The sequence below is a fragment of the Orbicella faveolata genome, unplaced genomic scaffold (assembly GCF_042242905.1).
Source record: "Orbicella faveolata isolate gen_17 unplaced genomic scaffold, um_ofav_v1 contig_12, whole genome shotgun sequence".
Lineage (NCBI taxonomy): Eukaryota > Metazoa > Cnidaria > Anthozoa > Scleractinia > Merulinidae > Orbicella > Orbicella faveolata.
Window position 1 is genome coordinate 14082710 of NW_028301539.1, and position 21325 is coordinate 14104034.

Genomic DNA, 21325 nt, shown 5'->3' on the forward strand with positions numbered 1-21325 from the left:
TCCTTCATGGGTGAATGTTAGTGTGTGATCTTGTATGAAATATATGTAATACGTAGTTAACACTAACACTTATAAATCTGCACATGCATTTAGAGCAAATATTGTTTGAAAAGTACCGCAAGGAGAGCAAGGGTTTTTCTGAAACATATAATTATATACTGGTAGCTTTGTGAAGTGATCTAAGAAGTAACGTAGTTAGAATACATTTTATGTAGTGCTCACAAGTACCTACCCTATCCTATCCCCCTTGCTGCAAGCCTAATTAATTGAAATTAATTAAACAAACTTTAAATTTTACCCCTTTCGTGCCTTAGTGCCTTACTGTCAATCCCCAAATCATCCCAATAGTGCATTCAGCACTAAAAATGGTCAATGGACTAAGTCCAGTCAGAAATCGGTGACCAATGAAATTCTTGGAATTGCAGAAATGACTTATAAGTAGTATAAGAAGTTTTATATTGTGTCTGTTATTTTTAATTCTCAAAGCAAGAAAAACTTTTCGCGGATGTCACAGCTTGCTCACATTTGTAAGCATTTTGGCATTTTTGTTTGCATTAGTGGTTCGTGTTTCAAATACCTTTTGGCAGTTGGGGTATCCAGAAATTTCTCAGTATGCCATAACAGTGGTTATTGGCCCCTCAGAGTCCACTTCACGAATATGGGTGGTAAGCAGTTCTAGCTTGCCATCCTGCATGGCACAGTACAAGTCACGTGGTTGTTCATTGCCTACTACTACATTGTTTCACCTGCCCCACCACTACACCCCTACCCTGTGGTATTCTAATAGATTTTTATCGCCATTTTATAAATTGGTATAATTGTTACTTTTTTACTATAAATTCATCCTCTTCCACTAAAATCCTTCTTTTATTGTCATGAGTTCACTGTGGATGTGGAGGTCTCATGGCTGGGTTGCAGGCAGTGCCCACCAGGTGACCATTCTATCCTCCACTTGCAACAAATGTTGTTAATACCTGATATAAAATTGGGTTGAGTTTAAGAGGGTATCAGTCCCATAATTTTTCAAACTTAAGTATCTTCTAAACTGATACAAATAGAGTCAAACCTCTATTAAGCGGACACACTCAGGACCTTCCCCAGTGTCCGCTTAACAGAGGGTGTCTGCTTAATAAAGGTTTATAACAATTGCACAATGTTTGTTAACAATTAACATTCTACGGTTTCTCTGTACTGTAATAAAGTTCCAGGTTGTTAACGAAGCTATCCAAAGTTCACGTTCATCACCTTTCATTACCAACTTTAATTTGGGGTTAGGGTTGGGGTTGGGGTTAGGGTTAGTTAATGCCCTTTCCATACAGCAACAATAATACGGGTACATTTAATCGACTATTTCATCGACTATTTCAAGGACGTAATCCAATGCCACATTGTCAATCCAGTCTGGTGTCCGCTTAATAGAGGTTTTTAACAATAGAAATTAGCCAAATACAATTTATTTTAGTGTCTGCGTCTGCTTAATAGAGGTGTCCATGGAATAGGGCTTCGTTATAAAGGAAAGTATAAGAAGTTAATTTCAGGACCAGGCTAAGTGTCCACTTAATAGAGGGTGTCTGCTTAATTGGGGGTCAGCTTAATAGGGGTTACACTGTATTTCAAAACAGAGAACACAAGTTTTCATCCTTTGTGGAATTCTCTTTGATACCCAAAACTGGGTTGATTGTTTGTCCAAAGTTTGGTACATTGATTGACTCAGTTTGATGGACTGGGTCAATTGAGTTGACCAGGTAAGTGGAGTTGTTGGGTTGACTAGTAGATTGCTTGGGTTGATTGTGTTGGAGAAGTTGAGTGGGTTGGTTGGGTTGATCGTGCTTGATTGGTTTAGTTGGGTTAATTGAGTTGACTGGATTGGAATATTTGATTGGGTTAATTGGGTTGATACCATGATTGGGCTGATAGGGTGATTGAATTGATTGGGTGATTGGGTGACTGCTGGGTGATTGAATTGATTAAGTTTATTGGCTTGGTTGGGGTGATTGGCCTTTTGGGGGTGATTGAACTGATTAAGTTGATTGGCTTGGTTGAGGTGATTGGCCTGGTTGGGTTGATTGGCTTGGCTGTGTTGATTGGCCTGGTTGGGTTGATTGGCTTGGCTGGGTTGATTGGCTTGGTTGGGTTGATTGGCCTGGTTGGGTTGATTGGCCTGGTTGGGTTGATTGGCCTGCCAGGGTTGATTGGCTTGGCTGGGTTGATTGACCTGGTTGGGTTGATTGGCTTGGCTGGGTTGATTGGCTTGGTTAGGTTGATTGGCCTGGTTGGCTTGATTGGCCTGGCTGGGTTGATTGGCTTGGCTGGGTTGATTGGCTTGGTTGGGTAGATTGGCTTGGTTGGCATGGGTTGATTGGCTTGGTTGGGTTGATTGGCCTGGTTGGGTTGATTGGCTTGGTTGGGTTGATTGGCTTGGTTGGGTTGATTGGCTTGGTTGGGGTGATTGAGTTGATTAGGTAGATTGGCTTGGTTGGCATGGGTTGATTGGCTTGGTTGGGGTGATCAGTGTGGTTGGGTTGATTGGCTTGCTTGGATTGATTGGTTTGATTAGGTAGATTGGCTTGGTTGACATGGGTTGACTGGCTTGGTTGGGGTGATCGGCATGGTTGGGTTGATTGGTTTGCTTGGATTGATTGGTTTGATTAGGTTGATTGGCTTGGTTGGGGCTTTTTGGCAAAAACACATTTTTGGGACATTTTCAGCCTTGATATGAGCCTAATTAGCTCCAGTCTATTCAAAAAGGTATTTGAAACATGACAGTTTACCTTTCTTTCCACTAGTACCACGCTTTATGACAGTTTTGCTCGGGCATGCACAGAAATCAAAATTCCAAGTGTTTGGATGAGAAAGTGGCCCACGTCTTTATGTTTTTCTAAGTTTTTTTTGCACCTTTCCTTTTTCTCTTTTTCTTATCTTTTTGCTGTAGTTACATTGTTGACCTTCTTCTAGGCTTGCTTACAGTTAAAGGATTTCTAGAAAGCATCATCGACACAGGAAGTTCTTACCACAAGTGTAGTTGAGGGAAACTTTACTCTGAATTTTTCACTCAAATTTCTGAGCATTTTCGTGTATATTTCAAGCTCAATTGACCCAATCACCCTGATCTGAGTATCACTGGAAAGATCCTTTCCTCCTGCAGAACATGAGTATAAGTGATGCCAATTTTGGTCAAAGGTGATGATGTCAGAAGTGGAAGAAAGGTCAATGCTCATCACAGCCAGTTAAAGCCGGCACAGGAGTCAATGGGTTAAGGTTTAACAGGTTATTGCAGGTAGATTAGCTCTTGTGTGCACAGCTTCTCAGTCACTTTAATGTATTACACACCTTAGACAAGGCAACAAGATACTGCTCAAATCTGGGTAGCATAAGCCTTCCACCATCATTGAGAAAACCTTTAAACAGAAAACAAAATAATCACACCACAAATCACAAGAGAGTCTATGTGATGGAAGGAGATCCACTCCTAAGAAATAACAGAGACATACAAAAAATGCAAGTCAAGTCTCCCAGAATGTAAATCTTTCAACAATATTTTCAGCCAAATCCTTGGCCTTCAAAGTATACATGTAGATATGACTGTATACATGGTGTGATAAACCTGAAATGTAAATTTTCTTGTTTCTGGTATGAAAATTGGTGTGAGAATTAACGCAAGATGAAGAATTTGTTAAAATAGAAAAGATTTACACAAGTTGAGGGGATTTCACAAGGAAATTTACGACATAACACGCTTCATTAAGCCTTCAGTCACATTAAAACAAGATTACAACAGTTACCTTATTTGAAATAATACATATATTACCACATTATATATTTTTTTAACATTTATATTTGTATGGAGAAAAATAAAGATGTTGCTGAAGAATCCCTTGCCTTTTAGATGTAGGAGTGCAATGGATGCTTACACTAAGTTCTAATTGTTTAATAAGAATGATAAAATCTTCAAGTGTGCACTTAAGATGGTATACTAGGACTTCGGTTCAAACATGAAACATACCAAAAAGTCCAATGGTTTGAAAGATAGATTTATAGTGGAGCTCTTTATAGCAGAGCCCCATAACTTAGGAACAGAACCACATGTATGCATACAAATAGAAAACTATGCAACTCTTTTTTTGTGGTCCAAATGGCTAGTGGCATGGATCGCAGATGTGTGCCCTACGAAGAAAAACAACGATGCTGCTCAACATGGTGGACATCATGACCAAGGCATACAGCAATGGTTTAAAGTGTACATATTGGACATCCATGTTACGGTCAATTGACACCTGTCAAAACAAGTTGTCCGTTGACCAGTATCATATGACGATATCATGGGCTCAAGTTAAGAGCTCATCAAGACTGCATGTTTTTTTTTTAAGTTGACTGCTGACCAATTGCTGGTTTCTGATAAGATTGCACCCTCAATCTAGGCTCAGTTGATTGGAAGCCGGTTAACGCATCCCAAAGTGTTGACCGAACTACAAATTTTTCTTGTATTAAAATGTTTTAAACTGCTTATGTTTTGTGCAGCTTGAGGTTATTTTAACTCAAAACAGAAATCCAACCAATATAAACAGAAAACCCAAGTGCAGTTACAAAACTTAAATCAAACTTCTCGCTTATCCTGGGTTAGCTTAACCGCACATTGAACAAACCGGCCCAGAAGCTTCGCTTTTAGGCTTGGCTAAATCTTTACTAGTACTAATCAAAGATTATGAGAGTGCATTTGATGCTGTCACTTTAAAATGTATACCTTACATGATTTCACTAGCTGACTTTCAACCTCTGTCTTTTGCTAAAATCAACATTTTTCATCAACAACTGAGGTTTTACAGGCAGATATATCATAGTGTCAAAGTCCAGGTCCCCTATATAAACTACAATTTGTTAATACTTTGTGTGACGGCCCTAGTTTCCATAGACTCACAAGTTTAATAGAACTAAAATATTTACATTAGCTTTCAAATTTAGTGCTAAATAGTTTCACATTAACTGGTAATTTTTAAGCATAAAAGCTAATATGCAAAAGTAAATATTTTTATGCACATTATTCTAAGCTGGAAGTACAAATATAACCCAACATTTGCAATCACATGCTTTTTATTGTAAACAAACTTTGTGTGACTGATTCAAATATTTCCCCTGATGAATAATGTAGACAGTATTTTCATTGCTGTTCCTTGGTTCAGGCTCACTGAACCATGGATCTTGCCTTCAGAGTACTTTTCCACCGATTCTGAACAATATTTGACCAGATAAAGACTGAGCTATCTGTCACTAATACAGGGTTAACAGCCCAAAGCCAAGGCGATTCAAAGTTGTGTTCATGAGCATAAATTATATAAAATAAACTATTGTCCTAGTCATGTCACAAAAGCATGTAATCTTGCATCCCAAATGAAAAAGGCCACATTTGTGTTGATTTGCATGGTACAGATAGAATTATAACCACAAACAAGCGAACAATTGAGAAATTCATACTGACTCGTAAGCATGTGCTTTGCGATGACGTCATTTATTTTTGCCCCTGCTGCATTCTGCGGGGAGGCCAATTTTACATCCCAACATCCATCCATCTATCCCTTGTCAAAAAACCCCACTCCAGTCTGCATTAGGTCTGCATTCTGTTGAACATGATTATAATATACATGTAGCTAGACTTATATAATTTACAAATTTTAAGACACCATATTGAATTTATTGGGTTGGAACTTCAGGGGCCAGTACAGAAAGCACTGAAGAATAATGATGTTGGTTTATTGTACATGAGTGGAATTTGTAAGGTCCATCACTATGGTCAGAAACAAAACTTCCATCTGGGCATATAAATCTATTCCTTAATACTCAAAAACTGAAAACATTTTTTGATGTCAGACCCCTTTGCTTCCTACAAACTTTTTTAGTGCATCTGCAGACCATTTAGTCGTTATAAAAGAACATTTATTAAGTGATTATGTATTGAGCCACTGGGTTATTTAACTACTACAGCAGGTTCAAGTGAGTTGTAAGTGCCAAAGTCATGCAGATTTTCAAGTTAAAATAGGACTGAGTTTAGTTAACTGTTGCTGTATTTGACCCTGCAAATAGCTCATTACTGAACTTGTTGAGATGAGGTTGACGTGATTTACTCACCAAATGATTTGCCTCAGTCACAATGTTTCTAATTCAAAGATGTAGACATTGCTCAGACCAATAGATTAAAACCAACTCGGTTCAGTGGCTGCAACACTCATTCATCATTCACTTTGCGTTCAGTGGCTCATAGCCACTTTGATTGATACAGGGCTTCCACACTATTTTAGTTTTACACAGCCTAGGCCATTAGGGTTACCTCGGCAGCACACATTTTATTTATTTCTTGTAGCAGTTGAGTCAGATCAAGAAGCAGCAAATCAGCAGCCCATTCTATGAATTGCTGACTCCTCCAATCATTGCCTTGCTTTTATTTCTCCAGCAATTCACATAAATCAATCCAAACAATGTGACTGTTATAAGTTTACGCTACTGCAATCCCAGACAAAAAAGTTGGGACACGAAGCAAGTTCTTCCCTCTCCCCACTTACAGTGTTGATAATCAGGTGATTTTTTTCCCTTTGTGACAAAAACAACGCAACATTTTCCAAAATTAATTAGGGGGATGGGGGATACATGATCCAACCAACTGTCCCAACTACCTTTGTCCGGGATTGTCTAAAAGAGATATGCAAGGAATTTTCCAGTGAAAGTACGTACGTACGTACGTACATACATACATACATACATACATACATACATACATACATACATACATTTTATTTGTTCTCAAATTAAAATTACAATTGTAACATGCCCGCGGATAGCTGAGCTAATCTAGGCGGGTCATGTTTGGACAAGTTATTAATATACAACTAGGTACAACTAAATACAACTGAAGGTAACTTTAACTTTGTCTCCCATTAGTCAACAGAGAAAAAAGAAAATGTCTAACCTAGCCAAACAGTAATGCCAATGATTGTCATTACACGTGACACAACAACTTGGTGCCATGTATTTAATTAATGTGCACGAATAACCCCAACGCTTAACCACTTGAAAGTCAGCATTTTGCAACCTAACCTTTGCTTCCCAATTGACAGAAGGTACAAAAATTTCTCATTTCACATTATTTGAAATACAGGATGGAAGTAATTTGGTGGTCAAATAGTAGAGCTTGACACTAGAAATATGTTAACTGTTTGCCAGAGACAATAAGTTAACTACATAACAACCCTTTCTATTTCAATTGAACGGTTAACCACATAAACCTTCTCACAAAGCTCTGTTTTGCTAGTTGATGATCCCAGACAAGGTTAAATAGTTTTTCGTAATTCCTATAAAGCCGAAAAAGGTAATATATAGATTTAGCCAAGCCTAAAAGCGGAGCTCATGATTGCAATAACTGACGATAAAGGAAAAAGAGAATTGTTTTTTCTTGGATCAGAAACTCAAAAAATGATCAATTGTGAGCATGCAATTGTTCAGCGTGTGGTTTTGCTATTTTTTCCAGTTAAATTTTAACAAACTATACCCAACAAGCCTAACCAAGATTGTAGAAATTATGTACGCAATATATCAGGGAATTTCCAAGAGACAATTGTACAAGGAATGTGTCAGAAGAAAAGTCAACAACGAGCCAGGGGTTAATTTGCACTGAAATTTTGCCTTTGCAAGTACTTTTCCTTCCCCTCCAGAGAAATAACATGACTTGAGCCCACCATCCAATCGTTAAACCAGTAACTGGTCAGCAGTCAACTTTAAAAAAAAATACGCAACCTCAATGAGCTCTAAACCTGAGCCCACGATGTAGTCACGTGATACTGGTCAGCGGATAACTTGTTGTGACAGCTGTCAATTAACTCTTGCGTGGACGCCCAAAATCAAAGATGTAGCTATGGTAATGGTGCTAGTTTTCAAGGTATTGGCATATGGACAGACGTACGTACATATGTACAGACAGTCACGTGACAAGATTTTTCAGATCGATGGGTTACCAAATTTTCTAAGGTATGGGGCTCCACTCACGCGCCTTCAGCGCACAGGAGCTCCACTATAACTTGAATGACATGAATCAGTTTGGAACCAAAATGTTTTACCACTATGGTTAATCGTAAGGGTTAATCGCGGCAGTTAACCCGGTGACACTTCTGAAGCCAAGAACACACCTCGCTTTACACGCATTCTAGTATTAGAGGGGAAAATAAAGAGAGTCGTGCATAATTTCATCATGTTTAGGTAGTAGCAATGCTTTATTGCTGTCCACAGATGAACTCTGCGAAACAGGGAGGACAAGGCAAAAATATCCACTTGCTTGGTACCCACTGTTTCAACCAAATTTACATCATTTCAGCACGAATCAACCAACCCCTCTAAAGACATAGGCAAGGTCATCTTTTTCAGTGCAGGAAATAGAAACATCCTTTTCAAACACAATAACTTGTACATAGTTGGATTTTAGGGGTGAGCACCTGAGCCATTTGCTACGAGAGAAGCAATAGAAGGTCATGTCATGGTCATTTAGAAAGATGACTTCAGGTTCTTTAATGCCTACCCAGGTAAAAGTTGTCATTGCATGATGATGTCTTTTATTAGTAGCACTCATTAGCTGTACCCCACAAGATGGTACTGCCCTTTCCTCTGACCTTTGCTACAGCGAGTGGTGTGACATTCTTTAAATTCTTCTTTCAGACAATCCCAGACAAAAACGTTGGGACACAAAGCAAGTTCACTTACAACGTTGATAATCAGGTGATTTTTTCCCTTTTTGTCGAAAAAAAAAAAACACAACATTTTCCAACACTGACTAGGGGGGATGGGGGATACCTGATCCAGCTCAACTGTCCCAACTAATTTTGTCTGGGACTGTGGACAGAGAACAGCAAGATTATTTTTCACGTAATTATTCAACTTTCAGATGTGGCAGCAACATATCTTGGAGCTATATTTTGGACTTAGATCAGAACTGGTAAGCAAAGTGGCCCACGATGGATCTCAGAACTGCCAAAGTCCCATAACTCTAAGAGCAATGAGTCTGCTAACAATTTTTATTTTCAAGAAAATCAAAGAGCAACTGCAAGGCATCACCCTCATCAGCCATTGAACAAGAAGGTAGGCTTTGACTTATTATTTGCATGAATTATTTCAAAATATCTCCAATCCTAGAACATAATGAATGCTAAACTTTTTTACAGTGCATGAATCAATTGCCATGAAACTCTACTACATAGCCCAGACAGTTACAGGGCTTGCCCAAAGCTTTTTAAGGGAGGAAGCACTTTCATTTAAAACTAACTTGTTTAAATCAAGTCTACCACCTCAGTAAAAAAAATATATACTGCACAAAAACTGGTAGTTACTTCAGTCTTTAGTTTTCCCTTTCATAAAATCTGTTTTTGTTTAGTTGCAGATCAAGAGGCAGAAAACCAGACAAATAATACTTTACCATCCAGAGAGGGCATAACATCAATGTAAACTCTGTACAGGTACGGCAGAGCATCCTAGAAAGTGATAACATGTCACTAAGTTAACAAAATTGTAATTACAGTACTGCAGTGGTATTGAAATCAATCATCATATTTCTTTTCTAGTGATATATCTGTAAACTAGCTGGTGAACTACTCTAGAGCACCACCATAGTTAAACATATATTCACATTAAACCAGTATTGTATTGCATGGCATCACACAGGATGGCATGGCATTAAATTAGTCAAATTTCTGACACTATTTAATTTGTCAGCACGATTGCAGGTGGCTTTCAACACATGTCTCTGAAATGAAAGAAACACTTTGTGTCCCAAGCAGGATTCAAACCTGCATCTCCCCAAATATTAGTCGGGCGTGATATCTGCTACACCATCAGGCAACCACACTGGATACATGGCAACTTGCTGTGGTGAGTAGATCAAACACGGCCAACTCAAGGCCCTTTTTTCTTTTGAGACATCTGTGTGTTTCATGGCAGCAGTTTTCTCTTTCCAAACTTTGTCAGCGGCAATGCTTGGCAAATGGGTCACAGCTCACGAAAGGATTTTTTTCTTGGGCAAGAACTGCTCTTGGATGTGGGTAAATACTTTTGAGCAGAACTGTAAGTTACAATCAATAGGTAATAAACAGTAGTGGTCTGCAATACAAGACTGCCTGCAATGTTTAGCGCATTTTTTGTAGATGTCCATGTACATGTACATCATAGTTAAGGTAATTTGTGAGAGGTGAAATATTTTTTTTGCCTCAAAAAATTGAACATTTAAGGAAGGGGGCGGGGGCATCTTATGTGAAATTTCAATGCAATCCTCCCATTGTGCTCATACTTATAACTTTAAATCCAAAATTGTATTAGCCTATCAGCAACATATCATTAGTGAAAAATATAAATTTAATTATATTGAAGTTGCATTTAAGTTTACTGCTTACTTACATGGTTAATGTGTAGATTTGGCAGGTGTGGGATAAAATCATTCCCAACAAGAAATCCCATTAGAATCCAGTCATCTATGATTCTCTCAAGATCATAAGGAAAGGGAAGTTTCTCCTGTGAGATAAAATTAACTATTTGTCAAACTAATTCATTGTAAAGGAATTTAATGACATTACTTTTGTTTTGTTTTTTTACCAATTTTTAAAGTTAACTTTTTGTAACATTAAATCAATGTATGTGCCTGCAATTATACAAACTAATAAAAAAAATATTGTGCAAGTAACTGAGTAAGCGAGCTGTTGAAGGGTCTCCAAACCATTTACAGAAGTTTTCAATTTTGAGCATTTTCTCAAAAAATCTCCAAAATGACTTGTAGAAAATTGATTTGGTGTCTTGGGTAAAGCACAGACACAAGGATTGAATCCTAAAAATATGGATAACCACTTCATATACAGGAAATTATGACATTGCACTATTGAGATTTCATGGATAGTGGTTTCTCCCATGTGACGAGTTACATCAAAAACATTCTTTTTTGGTGGAGTAATCTCACTCAAAATTTCCTTGTGTTCAAAGTAGACAACCCATGATGATCAGCTTTTTTGTGTGCTTGCTGTAGCCAAGAAAATTTTAATAGTCAAGAAAACCAGTGAAATAGGTTGTAAGGTCCAAATCAAAATGCTTTCTAAGCCAACTTGTGATATCTATATTCAGATAACATAGCCAGTAAAACAAGTCATTTGCTGAGCAAATTGAGTGATTTCCAACAGTAAAGTAACAGTAGTAAAACAAGTCATTTGATGAGCAAATTACGAGTGATTTCTAAGTTCAATTTCCACTCCTGTCCCGAACAGCAGCTGGTAATCGAGCCTAAGTGACTTCCAGCAGAATACCACAGCAATTTGAATCTGTAGACTACTGTGTGAATCATTTGGGCCTGCAGTGGTAGTCAATCAAAGCAGGTGACTCTGAGTTCTTCATGAATAATTCATCAGTTGAAGGTTGGCAAAGTGGTTTAACTGCTGAAGGTTGTGGGTTTGAATCCTGGCATGTAAACTTTTATTTTCTCCTAAGCTACATGTACTAACTGATGGTTGCAATTTCAGTATTGTGCAAAAGTAATGCAAACAAATTCATCAAAGTTTCATCAGGCGAATTTTCCACAAAATGCTGTTGAAATTTTGGAAGATGTTTTGAAGCATTCTAATCGAAAAATTCACAATCTTTCTCAAAAATGCAAAGTAGTAAATTTTCAAGGTAACCAGACAGAAATTTGAGATAGCGAGAGTCAAAGCAACAAACTTTTGTGGTGTGAACCGGCATGAACAACTTCTCTGAACAAACTTATTTAATAATTGTTGGATGTTGTCCTTCAGTAGAATTTTAAATGAAAATGGTAAAAGTTCAATTGACGCCTTACACTACTGTAAAATGATATTAAAATCGTTTTAAAAAATCCAAGCTTTCGCCGATCTACGGCATCATCAGGGATAAGAAAAAATATTCTGCGTAAGGCTTATATACAGATGTAAAGTAAAAACGTGTGAAAAGCGAAAGAATGTGGGGGGTAAAATGCATGAGCTAAATAATAAGATACAAATATGAATAAAAATGAATGACATGATCTAAGTACAAAGAGTCTCTAAATATGTTAAAATAATTATTGGAATAAAAGGTCTGCAAATTCGCTGCATTCCTCTTGGGAGTTGAGGGCAGCTTTGTAGTTTCATATGTAAAACACTTCGAACAGTCGTAGATTTGCGGGGTCGTTTTCTAGTACAATGGTCTTGATTTCGATGCCTTTGTGGACTTTGTTTTGGCACTTTGAAATGTGTTTCTTCACGGAGGAGTTGTCATTGTTCAGGTGTTCTCTTACTCAATCGTGGATAAAGCGTGTAGTGCTCCTGATGTAGTATTGGTTGCAGTTGTTACACGTGATTTGGTAAACAGCGTTACGTAATAAGCACAATTTGGTGCTGGAGATAGGGCAGTTGGCCCTCATGCATGTCCATTCCGTGTGACCTTTATGTCATGCATTGCCATAACTCTGAAATCCGAAATGCACTGGTTTCCAAACCAAGCACACTATTGAGCTGAAAATTTTAAACTGATATAAATTTAGCACCCTTTACACCTGATGAGGACAAAAACTTTCATGGCTCCGTAATGTTGGATTTTGGAATTTGATGACATGATATGAAAACGATCTATTAAGTGTCTATATCATCTGAGCATCCACATTAAGTGGGATCTCGGAAAAAAATGTAACTACAGATGCATGTTATCAGGAAACATTGAACACCTGCAATGTGCAGATAACAAGTGTCTGTAAAACAAGGTCGACTGTACAAGAGCATGTCCCTTAGGTCATAGAATGATCACAGAAATGTTTTAGTGCTACATAATATTATTCGCATCTGTAAGAAACAGGTCAATGTAAAAGAAAAGTATGATATCTTCGTAAAGACATTATTTTCAATAAGTGGAACAACGAAGCTGTGACGGATTGAAGCTTTCAGAGACGTATTGAACAGATTTAAATGACAAAAATTGATTGTTGATTGTTAAATGCACTATAATTTTGCTCAAAATCTTACTACATATCAACACAGGTCAGATCAGGGCAGATTGCAAAATCCGAGAACTGAGAATATGCCTCAGTTTGCTTTTTATAGCATTACACTCTCCCTATTCCCGTGAACTGTAAACACCAGGGGATAAGCTGCACCTTTTTACTCAAGAATTCTCCTTAAAAATTGGGGATGCAGGTTATCTGCGAGAACATCTGGACAACATGCCATAAATTTGCTTAAATTAACACTTTTCATCAAAAATTTATAAGATAGTATAGCACTGTAAGAACTTCATAAAACTAATAATTCTTAGTTTGCACATGACTAAAGAGCCACCAAAGTTATTATCCTCATCAGGCATAAGTGGCAGTAACTTTTCAGCTCAATAGCTTGCTTCGTCTGAAAACAGGCACCTTTTGAATTACAGAGTTAAATGTAAGGTGGTGCATGACATTAAGGATGTGTTTGTTGAAAAATATATACTAATCTAGTGATTTTTAGCCTTTTCAGAAGTTAAAGTATTAGGAAAAGTGCTTATTTAAATGTTTACTTGATCAGTTCAGATAATCAGTCACCTAGATAGCCAAAGCAAGTTTCCAGTTGTTTACACTATTTTCCGGCTGCCATGTTGGTGTTCCATGGAGGTACACCAACATGGCGGCTCCATACTGGGCTCTAAAAATTTGTGCAAAATATTTCAATGAATATTTGAAGTTTGAGAAAACGTAAAGACCTAAAACTTGGAGAAGTGTCTTGTTTATTTCTCTCCTATAACATCATAATTTCTTGACTTTATACATTGAATGGTTTTCGAATTATTTTTTTTATTGTGACAGTGTAACCCAAAAATATCAAAGTATTGCTCGTACACATTGGCCCCTAGCAGGACCATTTTTGTTCGCAAGCGTAAGCTTACATTTCTTGCTGTTAAAAAGCATTAACCCATTGACGCCTGAATGAAATGCCTGTGACCCACCCCTAATTCCCTGGCGTTTTTTTGGAATATTTCAGAGCGAGCGAAAGCACAAAAATAAACCATATGCGCAGTAACGACAGACACAAGATCAGGTTTCAAGACATCGTTTATTTAAAGTTGAATAATTGAAGGGTCAAAATATTAAAAATAATGACAAAAAGAACTCAACCTGATGTGTAAAACTGATAAGTAAACAAGAAATTATATTATTTCTTTACCGTGCAACAAAATGTCCCACAGAGGCTGAGAAAATTGACTTCGCCAAAATGAGTTAATTATTGACTTTGGAGGACAAAAAACGAAACCAAATTCAACAGAATTTCATTCTTGTACTATAACGGCTAACATTTGAGAAAACAACGAAAAATAAAAGCGAAGAACTCATGTAAAACTCAATCTGAAAACAAGAAAGCGAGTAATTTCTTCGCCGTGCGACGAAAATATTACAATGCTGCAAAAGAAAGATGAAAGTCGTAAATCAAAAAGACGACAAAAACAAGCGAATTATTTTGAGATCAGTCGTATTTCAACTGTGTTAATTAGAGGTCATTTAGTTCTTTTCTCAGCGGTTCTGTAGTAGCTGAATAAGACTCCAAAAAATATTTCAACGAAGCGAATAAACTAAATAAATGAAGTGCCAGGAGACCGCCGTAAAATAAAAATCCAGCGTGCAAATTACTGTTCACTTTTAAAACCTAAAATTCCCAAATACAGGGAACCAAATGAAAGAAATGCAGAAGGAAGTTCAATAACAATAAATTTTCATCCAAGCTGCGGCGAAGAAACCTATTTAAAAGCAAAAAATTGTTCAAATTTCGCAGACGTGCTTCGCTACATAAACAGCATGTTCAAATTATTCTTCACACTAACGCGAAAGCTTGAGTTTTGTCCAACCGCTTTTGCAGTCATTTATACGCCCGTGGCTTTACCAATCATTCCGAAAGTTGAATTCAAGTTCGAAGTAATAATATACATTACCCTTTTTGTTTCTTAAGTCCGAAAAGCTGCTTTCAATCTGCGATCTGTCGTCAAAACTTACTTGAAAACGCTCCGATCTTCATGTTTTCACGGCAGTTGTGGGAAGAAAAACTTCTTCACCAGATAGTTTTGAGGATGCTGTACTCCTTGATCCTCCATTCTGAGGCCACCTAAACATTGATTTGTATTTTTCCTTTCTATTTTAAAGCCCAAATCAGTAATTTATCCATGTTAGGGATGAAAACAAGACCTTGGAAGTTTTTAGATTTGGACCGCGACGCGCCATGATTACCTGCACTTTTCGAGCGCGCAATTTTAAGAAGAAAAACCATCTTTCTAGGACCCCTAAAGTCCTCTAAAAATATGTTCAGAAAGCCCATTCTGATTGGTTTATTTGTCCTCAAGAACAATAGAACAATAGGAGAACAAAAAGTCTTCAGGGAGGGTAGGAAAGGCAATTGTCCCCACATGCTTTTTTTCGGGCGGTTACGGGCGGCACAGGGAAATGGAGGAGTTTTTCACACGGGCGGTTACGGGCGGCACAGGCATCAATGGGTTAAACCTTCGTTAAAAAATCTTTGAACCAGTTTAAGGTTGCCATTTTAAGGCAGATGAACATCGTTCAGCAGGAAATCTCCATTCCACCACAAAGCTGTTTACATTGTCGCACTGAAATGAGCTGTGATCAAAGAAAGCTTCAAAAGCTATTTGTGCCCAGTACTCCAATTCAACTCCTGTGAAATGCCTGGCTACTAAGCTACACATGAACCAACAAAAGAGCTCTTGTGTTGAATGTAAAATTGTATTGAAAAACTGACAGGAATGAAAACAAAAATACTGGTTAAAAAATACCAGAGAGAGATCAAACATATGTCAAAGCTAGTAGACATCATTTCCATGCTATTGCAGAACAAAAATTATAAGTGATGGTTTCAGATTGAAGCATTCTCTGTTTTCAAAGTTGGTGAATTTTTGCAGGTTTGCTTTCAATAAAACAAGAAATTTACATGTAAAGATCTTTCTCAAGACTCCACTTTTAATTTATTTCGATTTCTATCCAAAAACGTTTTTTCAAAATTTGAGTTGCCAAACTTGAGGTGCGGCTTATCTGCAAGTGTGGCTTATCTGCCGGTGTTTAGGGTAGTTTGTAAGTGGACCAAAGAAGGTCTAAGGAGGATAACATACTAAAGGTAGTGGTGAATGGTTTACAGTCTTCAAAATGTACAATTTTCTTTACAACAGCTGTTTGTTTTCACCACTTCAAGCCTCCAGAGTGCAATAATTTTCCAATAGTGGGGCCTAACAGGCCTTTCAATTAAATTTTGTTTAGGAAGTGCTCAAAATTGGAAATCACCTGAAAATTGTAGTGGCCATAGTGATCTTGTATCAAGACGCTACCTACAGTCTATAATTGTGATTTGCAGGGGTTTTCAGTAACGCCAATGTAATTTTTGTCTGGAATACACATGGCTATAACTTGTATATTTAGTGGTTATATACTGCAGGGATCTATATTCACAGTCGTCCCGTCATCTGTGACAACAACAAAATCGTAGGGACCTAAACAATACAGAAACTTGTCCAAAAAGACAAGTTTATAATAATAATAATAATAATAATAATAATAATAATAAATTAGTTTGACTCCACTAGGAAAAAAAACATTTCTTAAATTTTGTTTATGAGTTCCCTGCATCCTGACCACTTGTTATCCATTTGAAACTTGTAGAAAACAGATAGAGATTTGCAGCTTTCTTTCGCAATTTCGCGATTAAATCGTCATTTTGGTCCACCATCTTGGATGAAGTGAATGAAATCACTGCAGGTTCAATTTTCATTTTGTCAACCAATGATGCTCTGTACTGCATCCGCAGTACAAACAAAAAGAAATGCTAAAAACAAAAAACATGTGATGCAATTGTATCAGCAAATACGAGCAGGAAGAGCAAAAACGTTCCTTTCAGCCTTCATGGCAGTCGAAGAGGCCTTGGTTTTCTTCAGAAGGGCCTTATGCATATCCGCCTTATGTCAAATGTTAGGTTATATTTTGCTTTTTACGCTCTGAATTTCCAGAAAAAAGCTCAAAACAAGTTTCTGCTCCACAACAAAGCAAAAAACTTTGTCTCACTTCAAGTTTTGAAAACAATAATTTTGTCTTCACTTCAAAAAACAGCAAAATGTTGATTTCAGGTCAACAGGCGATCTTAAAGACGTTTTTTTCACTTAAGAAACAGTAAAATGTTGATTTCATGAGAATGCATGACCACAGAGATGCTCATTTCACATAAAAAACAGTTCAATGTTGATTTCATGTCAACGCGAAAGCTCAAAGATTTTGATTTCACTTAAAAACACTAACATCTCGTTAATTTCAGGTCAACGGGCCACCTCACAGGCGCTTTTTTCACATAAGGAACAAAAATGATGAAATGTTGATTTCACAAGAATGTGTGACTGCAGAGATGCTTGTTTCACTTTAAAAAAAACACATAAGTTGATTTCACATCAACGGGAAAGCTCAGAGATGTTGATTTCACTTTTAAAAAATACACACATGTTGATTTCACATGAAAAGGCAACCTCAAAGACGCTTTTTCACTTGAGAAACAGTTAAATGTTGATTTCACGAGAATGCATGACCACAGAGATGCTCATTTCACTTAAAGAAGGCAGTTGTTGGCCATTATCTGTGGTACTCCCTGTGTCAATAACTACGTAACTCGGATTATGGGGCATCAAAGGAACCAAAGAATCCTTGCCCAAAGTGGTTCTTTAAAACGTGCTGATGACTTACAGGTTTATCAAGGCTTTATGATGCCTCTCAACCACCAGGCAGGCATGCAAGGTGTTTTACATGTAAAAGAGCACTTAAGAGCTTCATATCTCTTTTCTGTCCAATAGTATTTCCGCTGGCGCTTACTCCAACTTAGCGTTGTGTTTCATGTCACAATAACCGATGTAAACAACCTGGTTCCCAGATTCCCACTTAATTTCCTATTTTCCTTTGGCTTACTAGAGGACAGCAAAGATTCTGAGGGATTTGATTTTGACTTTGAAACCTATATACAGAAGCTACATTTTATGTGTCGTATTGGCATAGGACGCCGCCATCTTTACTTGAGAGAAAGCTATCTAGACTCAGGCAGATTTTCTTCCAGAAATGTGCAGCATTTAAAATATAATTTGTAGTTAATTTCCCAAGATTGAGGCAACCCCTAGGATTTCACGGTAATGGTCGTTTCCAGTATCGTGTCGTTACTGTGATTCAGAAATAACAGAATCAAAAAACTGTTTGCCATGGAAATCTTCAGCCTTGCTGATCAAAATTTATTTGATAAAAGGTTTTTTTTTTCTTTTCTAATTCTCAACAAGAAGAGTAATTCTTTTGATTAGCACTCTGATTATATATGAAACTAAAACATTTTCCACCTTATTGCATCCATCCCAAAGTGCATTGCATGGCATGTGAACGGGCAAGTAAAATTTTGCCAGGGCAAGTATGTCATCTGGCATACTTGCCCTGCTGACAACTTGGAGAAAAAACTAATATGGATCCCTCTACCAGTAGTACCCAAGAGACAATCCTTAGATTATTTAACTTTTAAGTCACCTTTAGTTCACTAAATTCCCAATCCAGATATTCTCTGAACAGGGACAGGTGAAGAAGATGAAAAGTCGTCTTTTCAGGCTTTGTTATTCTGTAATAAAAGGCAAAAATAAATAACCTGTTACCGGTAAACAAAGTAATTCATTCCCTTCCCACAATCTACAGTTTTATCAAAGGAAGACTTAAACACCCCCACACATAAAAATTTGTTGTGCATGTATACATGTATACATAATCCTGTGTGAAAGTGTGTCAGTAGTAATGGAGACCAAACATTTTTTTTTAAATAGCTGGGGCTAGCAGTGGACCAATATAACAACAACAACAACATTTATTTATACCAAAAAAAAAGGAAAGAAGAATACAATAATTTGAAGCTTATAAATGAGGTATTAGCTGCCTATAACAACCATAAGGCTAAAAAAATTAAGCAGTTATCTAGTGGATACGACAAAAATTACAGTAATGTGTATTAAAATAATATAAAGCAAAAGTAACTTAATAAAAATTATTAACAAACATAGAAGCCTCAACTGTGCTCTGTTGTGTTGTACAGCACACAGGAAGCAGTAGAGCAGGAAAGAAGTGTAGGGGGAAACATGAGATGAAGTCAAGTGTTTCTCCCTACTTCTTGAGTGCCCTACCACTTCCTAAGTGCTTGACAACAGAGTACAGTCAAGGCTTCTTTATATGTTTTATGATAAAGAATCTATTAATTTTCCAGACATTTGGCTGCATTTTCAAACCAAACTTTATTTTCCAAACGGGAAAAAGTGGCATCAGCCTGCATCTGTTCTCTGATAAACCACACCAAAATAAGCCAATCATGATCCTTGTTAAAATTGTTCAAATAATCTGATTGGCTAACGAGACAACAGCTGACAATCACAAACTGGACTTCTGCTAAACTTTCGGTTTTGAGTGGCTTTCGAGAGGAGAAAGTTTGAAGTTTGCTTTTAAGTTTAATCTTTAAGCACCTAAAGGTTTCTTGTCCAGAGGAATCAAGCTGCATTAAGGCTCATGAAAATGTAATTTTTTCCAATGGAAATTACAAAACAAGAAGCTCAGAGCTTACGGATGAAAATGCAAAATACTGAGCTCTATTTGAAAGGAGCTCCAGTTATTTACTACTGGCTGCTGCTTGCAGCTGCTTACAGCAAGATTGCCTGAACTAACATCAAAGTTGAAAGACTAAACTGCTCCCACTGGTTCTACTCTGAGTACAGGAGAGAATATCAGAGCAATCTTTCAACTGATCACTCGTTGGGTGAGTGTACAGTAGATATGAAATTGTTATGGTTCACTTCGCTGAGATGACCAGAGCTGACATCGCTAGTTAGCAAACGAGTGTTACTACACTCCATGTATGTGTTGTTTGAGCATTTTTACAAAAAAAAAAGCTTCTCAATATAAACTGAAACAGCTCAATTGGTGTTTTCTGCCATTATTTTACATGTATAGTGTAATTTCTGCTTTTGTAACAAATATAATGTCTTTTATCTAAGCATTCAGTAGGTTGACAATTTGTTTATTTGGCTACATGATTACTGTTTTGTATGCAGGAATCTAGCAAAACTTGTTGTTTTATTACAGTTTTAACACTACTGTTGTCAAAAATGGCCTCCATGCAGCCATGTTTACTGCAAACAAATAGCTTGTTTCCCTTGTGTTTGTCTGAGTCACAGGGAACGTTTAATTTCAGTCAAATTTGTCAAAATTCCGAAGCAAGAATTTGAAAGCCAGCTTACCGTCACCAATCTGTGCATCTGTTCTCTGATAAAGCACACTGTTTCAGCCAATCAGAGCGTGAATTATGTGGAAACTTTATAATAAATAGATATATAAGGGTAAGGAAAAAATAGTCATCAAATAGAACGCAGCTGAACAAGAACAATAACTATTAGAAAGTGAAGCTATTTTGTTAACCTAAAACATGAAAATGAGATATGATGTGTTTCCAGCAATTTCCAAAACTGATAATTTGAAATACCACAATAAGGGTATCAACCTAATGACCCATCGTTGGTAACATATTATAGACCTGAAAAAGGCTATTTTTCTTCATCATGGAAAGGTACAATATACTGTAACAACACATTGTTGCTTGTCTCATGATTTTCTGTACATTTATTTCCCACTTAGGAAAAAGACAACTCAAGAACAATACAGAACAGTTGGACCAGAATTACAACTTCAAAAATTGAAATACCTAGTGGAACAATTACTGGTCTCCATTTGATACATTGTATTTTTCTCATTGCCATTAATCATGCTGGCACTGACCGGTGCTGGGGATCACTAATTATATTCTTTTTCATTCACTAAAAGTCTATCTTTGAAGATTTCTAAAAACAAGTTTAAGCTAGGGGGATTGTTGTCTAGCTTCCAAAAGTAGATATGCCATTTGGGAATAAGGATAACGTACTTTAGTTAACAATTATGTATGTGAGCTCATTGAGAATGAACCCATTCACAGTCCTTCTACCTCACTTATCTCATGATTTAGTCCCTTGAAATGTAGATTGCATCAATTCAACTACTCAGTATCCCATGGCTGTATTATGGTAAGTCACAGTTCACCAGCTTTTAGTAATGGAATTGATGCCACGATCACAGTCCCTGAAGGCATCAGACAGCATTGCCAAGAACATCAAGCTGAACAGCATCAGGGCCAGGACACAACCCTGTTTGACTCCGTTGGTCACTGGGAAGGCTTCAGATGGTTCACCGTTGTTGAGGACTCTGGCCATCATGCCATCATGGAATTGGCAG

At 37.2% G+C, this 21325-nt stretch overlaps 1 protein-coding gene and 1 long non-coding RNA gene across 3 annotated transcripts in view; one reads left to right on the plus strand and one right to left on the minus strand.

The window, feature by feature from the left end:
* LOC110041816 (5'-3' exoribonuclease 1-like) overlaps positions 1 to 21325 on the minus strand; it is a 247804-nt gene that overhangs the window by 181991 nt on the left and 44488 nt on the right. The window contains exons 8-11 of one of the 2 annotated variants that reach the window (XM_089283773.1): positions 18557 to 18644; positions 10420 to 10533; positions 9446 to 9500; positions 3331 to 3398 (exon numbers count right to left, since the gene is read on the minus strand). In XM_089283773.1, the coding sequence (XP_089139899.1) occupies positions 3331 to 3398; positions 9446 to 9500; positions 10420 to 10533; positions 18557 to 18644 (325 nt within the window). Of the gene's footprint in view, positions 1 to 3330; positions 3399 to 8099; positions 8246 to 9445; positions 9501 to 10419; positions 10534 to 18556; positions 18645 to 21325 lie in introns of those variants that run through there. The other variant, XM_089283774.1, reaches the window with a different exon arrangement.
* LOC149116781 (uncharacterized) lies at positions 6735 to 7521 on the plus strand. The gene is made up of 2 exons (XR_016205782.1): positions 6735 to 6879; positions 7355 to 7521. It is a non-coding gene; the product is annotated as an uncharacterized LOC149116781 (long non-coding RNA).